The sequence below is a fragment of the Papio anubis genome, chromosome 1 (genome assembly GCF_008728515.1).
Source record: "Papio anubis isolate 15944 chromosome 1, Panubis1.0, whole genome shotgun sequence".
Taxonomy (NCBI): Eukaryota; Metazoa; Chordata; class Mammalia; order Primates; family Cercopithecidae; genus Papio; species Papio anubis.
Genome location: NC_044976.1, coordinates 217,777,309 through 217,791,004, shown reverse-complemented (window position 1 = coordinate 217,791,004; position 13,696 = coordinate 217,777,309). Strand labels below are relative to the sequence as shown.

At 39.1% G+C, this 13,696-nt stretch overlaps 2 protein-coding genes across 2 annotated transcripts; both read right to left on the bottom strand.

Annotated features, from left to right (window-relative positions):
• Positions 1-2,134: 2,134 nt before the first annotated feature.
• Positions 2,135-4,358, bottom strand: LOC101026981 (olfactory receptor 2T4). The gene has a single exon (XM_003893631.5). It carries the CDS (start codon positions 3,450-3,452, stop codon positions 2,490-2,492), a length of 963 nt encoding a protein of 320 aa, XP_003893680.2. The 5' UTR covers positions 3,453-4,358; the 3' UTR covers positions 2,135-2,489.
• A 6,400-nt stretch (positions 4,359-10,758) lies between these two features.
• LOC100997984 (olfactory receptor 2M3-like) lies at positions 10,759-13,696 on the bottom strand. Its single transcript, XM_009195356.4, has one exon. The coding sequence runs from the start codon at positions 13,211-13,213 to the stop codon at positions 12,275-12,277; it is 939 nt and encodes a 312-aa protein (XP_009193620.2). The 5' UTR covers positions 13,214-13,696; the 3' UTR covers positions 10,759-12,274.

The following is a 13,696-nucleotide window of genomic DNA, read 5'->3' as shown; positions in this document are numbered from 1 at the left end:
CTTTTCAGTTTTGCATAATCTCATTTGTTTATTTGTGTTTTTGTTCCATGGGAGTTTGAGTTTATATCCAGAAAAACATTGCCCAAACCAATGTCATGGAGCTTTTCCCTATATTTTCTTCTAGTAGCTTTACAGTTTCAGGTCTTATATCCAAGTTTAATTCATTTTGAATTGATTTTTGTATATGGTGTGAGAAAAGGGTTCAATTTTGTTCTTTTGCATGTGGATATCCAATTTTTCCAATATCATTTATTGAAGGGACAGTCCTTTCCTCAGGTGTCTTTTTGGCACATTTGTCAAAAATCAATTGACTGTAAATGTGTGGGTTTATTTCTGGGCTCTAAATCCTGTTCCACAGGTCAGTGTGGCTTGTATAATGCCTGTACCATGCTGTTTTGAGTGTCATAGCTTTGTAATATATTTAGAAAAAGGTAGTGTAAAGCTCCCCTTTTATTCTTACTGTTCATATAAATCATTTTATCTCTAGTTCTGGTAAAAATGACATTGAAATTTGACAGGAATGCATTAAATGTGTAAACCCCTTTGGCTAATATGAAAATTTTAACAATGTTAATTCTTCCAATCCATGAATATGGGATAGCTTTCCATTTATTGGTGTCTTCTTTAGTTTCCTACATCAATATTTTATGTTTTTCAGTGTAGATATTTAACCCTTTTGGTCAAATTTATTCCAAAGATTTGTTTGTTTGATTTGACACTGTTATAAATAAAATTATTTTAAAATTTCTTTTTCAGGTAGTTAGTTGTTAGTGCATATAGAAATTACTGATGTATGTTGATTTTGATTTCTGTGACTTCATGTGAAGTCTTTCATTTGTTCTAACACAGTTTTTGTGGAGATTTTAGGTTTTACATGTTTAGGATCATATTGTCAAGAGGAAAGCAGAATCTGTAAATTTGAAGCCACTTGATTCTTCACAAGTTGGACACAACCAATTGGAAAATGATACACCTGCAACCAGGTCTGCAATTATAATCCAACTGGTTTGACAAAGCCTCACATCCCTGCATACCCCAAACATTTCCTCTCCCTAAGTCTCTCCTGGTGGTAGGGTACACGTCATTCCACTTAGATCAACACCATGCCGTTCACCATCCTCACTCGTCTGGTCTCCTTGCCACCAGGTTTGCACTTCTCCAATCTATTTTCACCAAAGTAATATTTCTAAAATGCAAGACTGATCATTTTCTACTGTTTGTGAAAATCTGGGTCACAGAAAGCAAGGAATTATTCTACAAAATAAAACAGGAAAGAAGACATGATTAGAATATTTACCACTCCTGCTTGGTCAATTGTCTGACCTTTGCTCTTACTGTGCTATTTCCCTGGCATCATCGCATCCCTGACAAAGTCCCTCCCCCTTTGCTAGCCACATGTAGTTATCTGAGGGTAACAGCTAGTCACCATTTAACACTGAGCTCCCGGGGCTGCTCTCAGCATCTTCTGCTTGATTCAATGTGCACAGTACAGGAAGAAGTGAGGTATCAAAATGAGCTATATCCTTTCCACATGTGCATCAAGGCATATCATACACTTTATAGCACCTATTTGCACACATAATTACTAGTTCAAATTCCTTGGGGAAAGCAGTGTGTAGTATTCATATTTGAATTTTATTTAGTGAATATTTTAGATGTAATATAGCATAACAAGTATTCACTGGATAAATGAACAATTGAATATTTGATACTCTACCTCTTATTTGTCTAATAAATTACATACTTCAAAACTCAGCTCAGATGTCACTTTGTGCTGGAAATTTTCCCTAAAGCTTCTTTTCATCCCAGGCTAATATGTTTTCCACAGTCTCTTATGGAATTCTGGATTCAAAACCTACCACTTGGTGGAGACTGTTAATCCTCAATAACAGACCTTAGTCTTTCAGGAACCAACCATGTGGGCCAGGACAGCTTCCAATAAGGGTGGACAAATGGCTGGACTGTCTCAGCAGTGAATAGCTACGTTGAAATCAGCAAGTTTTCTAAGATATTATATCGTGTACTGCTCAAAAAATGTGGGAGAGAGGGGACATATTTTAATTATTTATTTAAAATTAATTTCAATTTTACAGAAAACTGGCATAAATAAAAGTAGTACAAAATGTCTATATAACTATGAACCTTTTTCTTACTCATTTCTCCGTCTCTCTCAATTTTATATCTTATACCATTTATCCTCTAAGTGGTATCATTATTTATTTCCAGAATATGAAAATTTCCTATAGAATTAGAAAGTAGTTATGAACTTCAGTAACTGTAACATCAATATAATATGACTGAATAATGCATTTTGAAGCGAGATGGAGTGTAAATTGAAAAACTTTCTAGCACAGGGAAGCGGTTTCTAAAAGAGGTGTGAAAATGAGATCGAACACCATGGCAGTCTTGGAGTCTGGGAAAGAACACTGGTATAACATTCCCACATCTGATGAGCTAGGGAAGGAGGAGTAAATTACTCTCAAAATGGTCTACTCCATAGTTTTTTGAAAGGCAGGTCCCACTGTTAACATTTTCTTCAGAGCCCCCATGACATCCTTATTCCTAAGACTATAGATTAAAGGGTTCAGCACTGGAGTGAGGATGGTATAGAAGACAGATACCATCATGTCCTTCTCAGGGGTGTGGTAGGAGCTGGGGAGCATGTAGGTGTAGATGGCAGCCCCGTAGAAGAGGATGACCACAGTCAGGTGGGAGGAGCAGGTGGCAAAGGCCTTCTTCCGGCCCTCTGCTGAGTTCATCCTGTGGATGGTGAGGAGGATGAGTAAATAGGAGCTTGAAATGATCATCACAGGGATGAGGAGCATGAGGATACAGCATAGGTACATGAGGGTCTCATAGAGGGAGGTGTCTGAGCAGGACAGGACCGTTATAGCAGGGACTTCACAGAAGAAATGATGAATCTCCCGGGATCCGCAGAAGGGGAAGGTCATGGTGATGGGAGTGAGCATGAAGCCATCCGCTGAGCCCAGGAACCAGCAGCCTGATGCCAGGAACAAACACGCCTTATAGGTCATGAGGACAGGGTAACGAAGAGGATGGCAGATGGCCACGTAGCGGTCATAGGCCATGGCGGCTAGAAGGAAACATTCTGAACCTGCTAGTGTCAGATAGAGGAACATCTGCATCCCACACTCAGGGGCTGAGATCTGATTCACACCCATGACCTGGTCCAGGAGCATCTTGGGCACAGTGACAGAAATGTACACCATGTCCATGAGAGACAATTGACTGATGAAAAAGTACATGGGGGTGTGGAGGTGGGCGTCACAGTGTATCAGAAGAATCAGGACAGCATTTCCAGACAATGCCATCAGGAAAACCACAAAAATGACCACACACAGTAGAGCTGGATGTTTGGATTGTCTGAAGAGTCCCATCAGGATGAAATCCGACCATCCAGTGTGGTTGGCCATCCAGGTGGTGTTGGCCATGAGGTTTCACCTAGGTCACCAAGGAAAGCTTGGGGTTAAAGTAATTCGACCTTTGAAATAAATAGTGTGTGTGTGTGTGCGTGTGTGTGTGTGTGTGTGTGTGTCTGTGTGTGTGTGTTCTAACCAAAGAAAGGCCTATGGCCTGTAGATTTGAGGGTTATAAATTATCTGTAATTCAACAAATTTACCAGGAATTAAGAATTCACAACTGTGGGTCAAAATGGTGATTTGTACTGAAGTTGCCACAGTTCTGAGTCATGAGATTTCCTGATGACAGTGTCTGTTGTAAATAAGTCCTGGAAATTGGCAGTGCCACTGCCCAAGCAGACACAAATGGTGAATTTGAAAACAAAGGAGAAGTTGGTCCCCCAGGTTTTAGAGTTTTTAAGAGAAGTCTAAAGTGAATTACATTCTCTGGTTTAAGGATCCATCTGGAATCTCAAAAACTCTCAGAGGTGTATTCTGTACAGGAATGATTTAGAAAGTGACTAAAATATCATTTGTGGAAAATCCATACCAAGCATTTGCACCCTTCTACCCACAGTATTGGACAAGGCTGTGAGGCTCCATGGCTTCGTGGAGCAAAACTCCACACATCCCCATGAGCAGGGCAGGGTCCTCCTGCTCACTAGACCCCTCAGAAACCAGAGACGCATGGGGCAAGGAGCCCAGGGTCAGTGGCTGGACTGCAGGGTGGTCCTAGCTTCCCCTCCACCAGCTATTCCTCTGTTCACCGCATATAAAAATAGACAGTAAGAAAATGTTTGACCTCAGGGTTGATGAAGATTAAACGCAGAAAAGCAATGAAAGTGCTTAGAATACTAGCTGGGCGAGGTGGCAGCGCCTGTAGTCCCAGCTACTCGGGAGGCTGAGGCAGGAGAATGGCGTGAACCTAGGAGGCGGAGCTTGCAGTGAGCTGAGATCCGGCCACTGCACTCCAGCCTGGGCGACAGAGCCAGACTCCGTCTCAAAAAAAAAAAAAAAAAAAAAAAAGAATATTACTAGTTACAGATGAATAAATACACATACTGTCAAATAGTTAATATCTACAGAAATTATTCTGCAGACTCTATTACTATAATCATCTTATGATATGGGCTTCATTACTTCAGTTTGCTGATGTTATCATCTATTCAGACATGTGATAATTTGGATTTGATAATTTCTGCAGTCCTAGACAACTTGTACGTATAGAGTTTACACTTATTTTATATAAATTTATAGATATGCATTTATATGTATATATACGCAGATTTACAAATATAAGAATACATTTAAATGCATATTTACAAATAGAAATGAATATATTAATATTAGATATGTTTCTTATTTTCATCTTTGTTAAGCAGAGATTTATGGAGAATCCACCCTCTTTGTGACTAGTGCATACTTCTCCAAGCTTAACTCCTTAAAGCTCCTGTCATTCACATTAAATCTCAGGGGGGCATAACTAGGTTTCAGAAATTCTCTGCCATTTACCAGGCAAGGCTTTTGGTGTTTTTGCAAATATCTGCTTTACTGCCTGCTACAGTGAATTTTTTCATGGAAACTGAGTGGCAGAGAAGAAAATAAAACACTAAGATGTCTCTCACTTCAATTCAATTCCCTCCTTTATCGCTACTCACAGCCTGACTCTGTTAGCTAGTGCAGGAATCAAAGACAAATTAAATTTGCTTAAGCTTGAGGAGGTCACAGTCAGTCTATTCAGGAAAAACAAACATATAAACATGATTTAAAGTACAACTTCAGATTAGAATAGCTATGAACTACATCAACAAGGCTAATAGAAACAAAATACATTTAACCTTTCTGAAGAGAATCATTGATAACTCCTACATTTTCTCTTAAGAAGATTAAAACTTCGCAACTTTCCAATTTCTGACATATGTTAAATTTTAGTATTTATCAATAAGAAAACATAGGCAACTTTTTCTGGGAACACTTTAGCAGTGGTTATCATACAGTCGTATTTCAGGAAGAATTTCCAAGTTTCAAATACATTTTAAATTCTTTTAATAATTCTAATTAACTTATCAACATTTTCAAGTTTTGGGATGCTGATGCAGTAGACAACACTGCAAACAAATTTGATGTCTTATTTTAAATACTCGTGAAACCTGGGACATATTGCATTTAAAATTAGAACATTCCCTTATAATCCTACCCTCACTGGCAAATGGAAGTTAAAACCTGTGCAAAATTTATGAACAGTCTGATAAACCGTGTACCTGCTGACCTAGTCTGTATTTGTGGTCAGAGTGAAGTATGGAGCAGCGCAGTGACTGGGACACAAGGAGACTGGGCAGCTGTTTGCTAAGTGAATGGAGGGAGCACAAGAGGGCAGTGTGGGAGGGGAGGTGGATGCTGGGCAAATCTCCGGGGCCCTTTTGTAAATGGGAGTCCCTGTCATGAAGCCATGCTGAACAGCTGACCTGGGACACTGGACAGATGAGGGAACACTGTGGTGGCAACATGCAGCACAACTGGACTTTTTCTTTCTTTTATTTTTCTTGATCACATTGCTGGAGTTTCCAAACAGCACCATGCATGTTTAACGCGGGGAATAATTAATAGAGGTGGTAGAGCAATATTGAGCATGTATCTGAAGCTTACAGTATCCTAGCAATTGTTCTAAATGCCAGTTTACCACATTTAATTTTCCTCAAGAGCCTATGAGGTGTATAATCTTATCTCGCCATTTACAGATTTAAAAATTCAAGTTTTGGGGTATCTAACATCACACAGCTAACCTGATGCAGTAAGCCCGTTGGTCCAGGTGTGGGACCCAGAGCATGTCACTTAACCTCAGTTCTCTTGGGGACACAGTCCTGCTTTCATAGTCTAAAATTTGAGTTTTAGATAACTCACTATCAGTTTCACCAGGGAAACGTAAATATGATAGAAACATTTGTTGTTAGTGTTCTCTAACTCTGAGACATAATTTCCATTCAAAGAAAAATTATTTTTCCTCTGCAAAATTTTCATCTCACTAAAACAAACATATTCAATAACAGAGGAAGAATATTATTACTTTTTTCCATAAATACTTGGAAATAAAAAACCCATTTACTAATATGTTTCAGTAAACAAGTGATATATAAAATGAGACTCAAAAGAAAAAGAAAACAGATCGGCTTTTCTCCATAAAAATAGATGATAGAGGAAAATGAGGAAATACAGTCAAGAACTAATAGAAGTGTTTCAAAAGCAGAACAAGTCAAGAACCGCGACCACCTTTTGCTCCTGCAATACTGTCTACCTGTCTGGTGGAACTCACCGTCAGATGATGTCTTGACCCTCATTTAGATGGGCTCATGGTGTGTGGCTGGCTTAAGTGCGCAAAGAAAAATAGAAGAGTGACATCATCCTCGGTTTCACTGTGTCCATTAGGGGCGTAGACAAAAGTTTTCTGTTAATAAATCTTCTCTGGGGTTTTGAAGAAGAATGCAAATAAAGGAGCTAAAGAAGCTAATAGATATCTCTGTTGCCCTTTTCTGATTTTCTTCTCTCTCTCTTTTTTTTTTTTTTCAGTGACAGAATCTTACTATGTTGCCCAGGCTGTAGTGCAGTAGTTTTTTACAGCTGTGATCACAGTGCACGAAGGCCTCGAACTCCTGGCCTCAAGTGATCCCCCTCCACCTCAGTCTCCTGAATAGTTGGTTCTACAGACACACACCACTGTGCCCAGCTGTTTTGTTGTTGTTGTTACTTAATCTTCTTTTATTGTCAAACTGAAAATCTCAACAAATATTAACAGTAATCTCAAATTTAGCCATTACTAATGAATTTTTACCTGTGATGTATGAGTTAGTTATATATGGCCTTTTATGTTTGACACAATATTTTCATGTGTATGTGTCTCCTTTAAACTTCAAGAAATTTTTGTTAAATATTGCTATTTGTGTTCCAACCTTTCACAAATATAGGCTTTGAAACTCAGAGTTCAACTGACGTGTCAAAGACATTATCACTAATCAGTAGTGAACTCCATACTAAAATTGCCGTCACAGAGTTCCCTCATCTGTCTGGTGTCCCGGATGTGTGACAACACATCTTCAATGCTGTCACTCTTCATTAGCCTGTTAGGTTCTTTCTTCTGTCACTCACCTGCAAGCTACGTCGCTTCAGTGATGCATTTAATTTTAAAGTTTGTTTTTATTTTAAACATTGACATGACTAGAAAATCTAAAATCACAGGCTGGTACAAATAAAATTTAAAAATCAACCACAATGTAATAGTCCAGATAGAAACAAACCTTTACAATTCATGTCTTGACTTCAAACTGTAAGTATGTATGAAGTGTACCGCGTGTAGCAGACAGTTGGAATAAAATGGGGAACTGGGTGGAAGCAACTCCACCCTCTTGGATCTTGCAGACAAGTATTTCCGAACCGTTTTCTGTGCGCGTGTCCTAGAATGATGTTGATCATGTTACCGTGTCATGGAGGCCTTTTCATGAAAACCTTTGTCCAGATGGTGTCTATCTTCTGTCTATTGGGCCCACGCTTTAGAGCTGGTGCCTCTGCTGACTTCCAGGGCTTCAGCCTGCAGAGAGCTTGTCCTGACTCCTGTGCTATCTGGTTTTCTGTAAGGCTATGAGAGTGCAGGCCCTGGGGGGATGCTGGAGAGCAGGAGAAAGAAGGAAATTGTGTCTTATTTCCTGCTTCTGGTGATAATCTGTGGTGGCAGCAGCAGCAACTGCAGGCAGCAGGGGTCATGAGGGAGTTGTGGGCTTACAGTCAGTTTCAGCCACATTTGTGGGGGGTGCAAGCATCTGAGCTGCCGCATATCAGCCTGGGAAGGTCACACAAGCAGCCCTGGGCGTGCAGTCCCCACCACCTCAGCACTGAAAAGCATATGCGGCACCACTGGTGACAACTCCTGGTCCTTGGGTGATAACACTTGGCTCCTTGCTGCATCAGCTTTCCCTCCAGCCCTTTGTGCCACCCAGTAACCACTTTTGTGCATTAAATCTATTCTATTTAAAATGGGTTAAGCATCTATATGTGACTAGACATTGATAGCCTATCAAATTAATTATACCACAATTACAATCCTAATAGTGATTTTTTAGGTTGTGTTCAAATTTCTAGGTGATAATTAGTTTGACATTTTTAATAGCTTATTTACAAAGGATTCTCTTTTTATTGTATATGTTTAAGGTATACCACATATTTTTATATACATAGTGAAATTATTACTACTTATTACTATAGTCAAGAAAATAAACATGCCCATCTTTACTTTGTGTGTGTGTGTGTGTGTGTGTGTGTGTACATGTGCTAAGAGCACCTGAAACCTACTCTCTCGGCTACTTCCCAGTATACAATACAATATTATTAGCGATAGTCATTGTGCTATACATTAGATCTCTAGACTTATTTATCCTACACAACTGCAACTTTTAACTCTTCGACCAACATTTCCATACTCTCCCCCGCCACCTTTCCCAGATAGCACTTTCTACGTGTGCTTTTTCCTAATGGTGATTTGCAAGGAGATATAAAGTTTTTCAAGTTTCTTAATATCCAACAACTAAACTCCCTGTCCAAAAATGTTTACAACTTGTGTTACATCACAAGCATTAAACTTTACATGTACCAGGACTGACTTCTATGCACTTTTCCATCTTAGTCAATTTGACAGCTACATTATTGTTTATTTTGCCTTTTTGATTGCTAATGTTTATATGACTTTTGATGTGTTTATCTATTTAACTGTTGTTTTGTGAAATATCTGTTAAGTCCCATGCACGTTTTTCTATTTCCACATGTATATGTGCATATATATATATTTCATGTGTGTATATTAAGAATTTTTTCTATTTCATTAAATTTTTTTTTTTTTTGAGACGGAGTCTCGCTCTTTCGCCCAGGCTGGAGTGCAGTGGCCGGATCTCAGCTCACTGCAAGCTCCGCCTCCTGAGTTTACGCCATTCTCCTGCCTCAGTCATTACATTTTATTTTAAGTTCTGGAATATATGTGCAGGACATGCAGATTTGTTGCATAGGTAAAAGTGTGCCATGGTGGTTTGCTGCACCTATCAACTCATCACCTAGGTATCAAGTCCCTCATGCATTAGCTATTTATCCTGATTCTGTTGCTCCCCACAACCCTCTGAGGTGCCCCAGTGTGTGTTGTTCCCCTCCCTGTGTGCATGTGTTCTCATTGTTCTGCTCCCACTTATAAGTGAGAATATATGGTATTTGGTTTTCTGTTCCTGCAATAGTTTGCTGAGGATAAGGGCTTCCAGCTCCATCCATATCGCTGCAAAGGACATGATATTCCATTTTATGGCTGCATAGTAATCCATGTTGTATATGTACCATGTTTTCTTTATCCAGTCTATCATAGATGAGCATCTGTGTTGATTCCATGTCTTTGCTATTGTGAGTAGTGCTGCAATGAACATATACTTGTATGTATCTTTATAACAGAGTGATTTATATTCCTTTGGGTATCTACCCAGTAATAGGATTGGTGAGTCAAATGGTACTTCTGATTCTAGGTCTTTGAGAAATCACCACATTGTTCTCCACAATAGTTGAGCTAATTTACATTCCCACCAACCGTGTACAAGTGTTCCTATTTCTAGGCTGGGTGCAGTGGCTCACGCCTGTAATCCCAGCACTTTGGGTGGCTGATGTGGGCGGATCACAAGGTCAGGAGATGGAGACTATCCTGGCTAACATGGTGAAATCCCGTCTCTACTAAAAATACAAAAAAATAGCCGGGTGTGGTGGTGGGTGTCTGTAGTCCCAGCTGCTCAGGAGGCTGAGGCAGGAGAATGGCGTGAACCCAGGAGACGGAGCTTGCAGTGAGCCGAGATTGTGCCACTGCAGTCCAGCCTGGGCGACAGAGCAATACTCCATCTCAAAAGAAAAAAAAAAAAAAAACACAAGTGTTCATATTTCTCTGCAGCCCACCAATGTCTGTTGTTTTTTTACTTTTTAATAATCACCATTCTGACTGACATGAGATAGTATCTCATCATGGTTTTGATTTGCATTTCTCTAATGATCAGCAATGTTGAGCTTTTTTTCATGTTTGTTGGTCACATAAATGTCTTCTTTTGAAAAGTGTCTTTTCATGTCCTTTGCCCACTTTTTAATAGGGTCGTTTGTTTTTTCTTGTAAACTTTTTTAAGTTCCTTGTAGATTCTGGATATTAGACCTTTGTCAGATAAATAGATTACAAAAAATTTTCTCCTATTCTGTAGGTTGTCTGTTCACAATGATGATAATTTCTTTTGCTGTGCAGAGGCTCTTTAATTAGATCCCATTGTCAATTTTTGATTTTGTTGCAATTGCTTTTGCTATTTTTGTCATAGAATCTTTGCCTTTGCCTATGTCCTGAATGATATTGCCTAGATTTTCTTTGAGGGTGTTTATAGGAAGGGATCTAACCATGAAGCTGGTCAGAACTGGTCCAAACTGGCTGTGACCAGCTGAAACTGATCTAAACTGGTTAAAACTTGACGTAGCCCATCAGGACTGGCATTAATCAATTGCAGCTTGATTTCGACTGTTGGAATACCTTTAAAAGAGGACTGAGGCTTTCCCTGAGATGAGAAAAGCTCTCCTGTGGACCTTGAAAAAGCAAGGTACCAGGAGTCATTCAGCTGAAAAAAATGAAAGATTTCAACCAGTACTTGAGCTTGGAATATGACTCTTAGCTTTACATGACACTGCAGCCCAAGCCAACAATTGGATTGCAATCTTAAAATACCCTAAGCAGAATACCCTGCCGAGACATGTAGAGACTTCTGATCCATATAGATTGTGACAAAATGAATAGTTGCAATTTACAGCTGCTAAGTTTGCAGTACTTGTCATGCAGAAGAAGAAAGCTAATATGGTGGGAATGTTACCATAGATTTTTTAACACATCAGTTAATATTCATATTAGGGAATAGCAGTTTTTTCTCATGAAAGATACAAGAATGTCCATAATTACATTTATTATCGTATAAATATCATTACAACAATATCCATGGTAATGCCATACATCAAATTACGGAAAACATGAAGACTTCAGAAAATAAAGACTTCTTTATTAAATTCAATAAAATTACTAATAAATCCACTAAAAAGTAATGTTATGCGATTGCAGTACACTACTCGTATAAAGATTAGCGTGTCTAAGAATGTAAAATTCACACTGAGAGAATTTTTATTCTCAGCTTCGTCTCTTGTGCATAATTTAATGCCTGTGGAAGAAGGAAATAAATGAGATCTTCTCAATTCTCCAACACCCTGGAGGAAGACAGCGTCCATTACAAGACATGCACAATATGCCCAAACCTCAGTCTTATATATCTTTTTTCTCCAAGTTACATTTCATTTTTATAATGATTCTAAAGACATCCTTTTAAGTTAGTAGATAAATAATTTGTGATTCATACTAACACAATGATTAGTCCAAAGTGTGGTACTGACCTTAGTAGAATTCTTTGTTTTTCAAGGATAAATCTAAGTATGTTAAAAGACACCAGATTTAACATATGCAGTCAAACAATGAGGCACTATGACAAATGTCTCTCATTTGTTAGATGATATTAAAAAGACAAAATATACGGAGGTACATTTTCTATTGGAACAAATATATACTTATAGGCATATATTGAACTAATCACAACCAAAATATGAAATATTTGAATGAACAAGAATGCAAACAATTTTTGCAATTTATCAATCTTATGCTGCTACCTGTAAATATATACAAATGAGTACATATTAAGTTCTGGATTACTCTAATTCAATACATAAATTTAAGCATGAAGCAAAGTATGTAAGAAAAAAGCAAAATATAGTTAGGCAATTTACTCTTCAGACTTGCCCTTCCCAAATACCTTCATGAACCCTCTGGCCACTTCTTTGTTCCGGAGGCTGTAGATGAGGGGATTCAGCATGGGAGTGAGGATGGTGTAGAATACGGACACCATCTCGTCCTGGGTGGGTGAACGTTCAGATGTGGGTCGCATGTACATAAACATGGCCGCTCCATAGTACATTCCCACCACCATGAGGTGGGAGGAACAGGTAGCAAAAGCTTTACGGCGGCCCTCCCCGGATCCCATGTGAATGACAGCCAGAATAACTCGAGCATAGGAAGCAATGATAATTGCTACAGGGAAGAGAAGCATAATTACACAGCAAATGAATATCATCCTTTCAAACATCAAGGTGTCATTGCATGAGAGAGTAAGAAGGGCAGGAACGTCACAGAAAAAATGGGGTATTTCCCGGGCACCACAGTATGAGAAGGACAGTGCAAGGGCAACTTCAATTATACCATCAAGGGAGCCAAGAATCCAAGAAGAAGCAGCCATGAGACCACAGATTTTTTGGCTCATGAGGACCGGGTATCTTAATGGGTAGCAAATGGCAACATACCGATCATAGGCCATTGCAGCCAAAAGGAAACATTCAGCTCCAAGTAGGGACACATAGAAGAATATCTGAGTTCCACAACCTGCTAGAGAGATGAATTTTTTTCCAGACAAGTAGTTGAAGGCCATCTTGGGTACAGTAGTGCAGATGAGCATGAGGTCCATGAGGGACAGCTGGCTGAGGAGGAAGTACATGGGGGTGTGGAGCTGGGTGTCCAAACAGATGAGGAGAACCATGGCAGAGTTCCCCATGACGGCCATTGAGAAGATGCCCAAGACCAGAGTGAAGAGAAAAGTGTGAGTGGGGCTGTGATTGAAGATTCCCAGGAGGATGAAGTCAGAGTTGAAGGTCTGATTCTCCCATGCCATGATCAATATGTTCACTATGGACAACACAACGTGTGAGAAATAACCAGAATTATGTCACAGAAACATCAAGGACTTCCCTCGGAGAACAACACACCTACCAAATGTAAACATGGGGAAATTATTTCTCTGGGCATCAAATTTTTTATTTGTAGACTAGGAAATTTAAGAATTATGTTTAGCTCGATGTGAATTTTTTAATGCACAGTACATAGCTAATGCATATGATAGGTTTCATAGTAAAAACATGGGATTTTTCTCGAGTTCTATAATCTAGTTGAGCAAAAAGTCAACTAAAAAATGTAATGTAGATTATCTCTTTATAATTACACTAAAATCATGAGAAGACTCATGAATTTGGGGGAATTTCATTACATTACTATTGTATTTCCCACAGAAACTAATCACATCACCCTATTGCAGGGGCCTTTGAAAACAGTATGCTGAGAATAGATAGGGCTCAAGGACAGTATCTCCAACTGAACT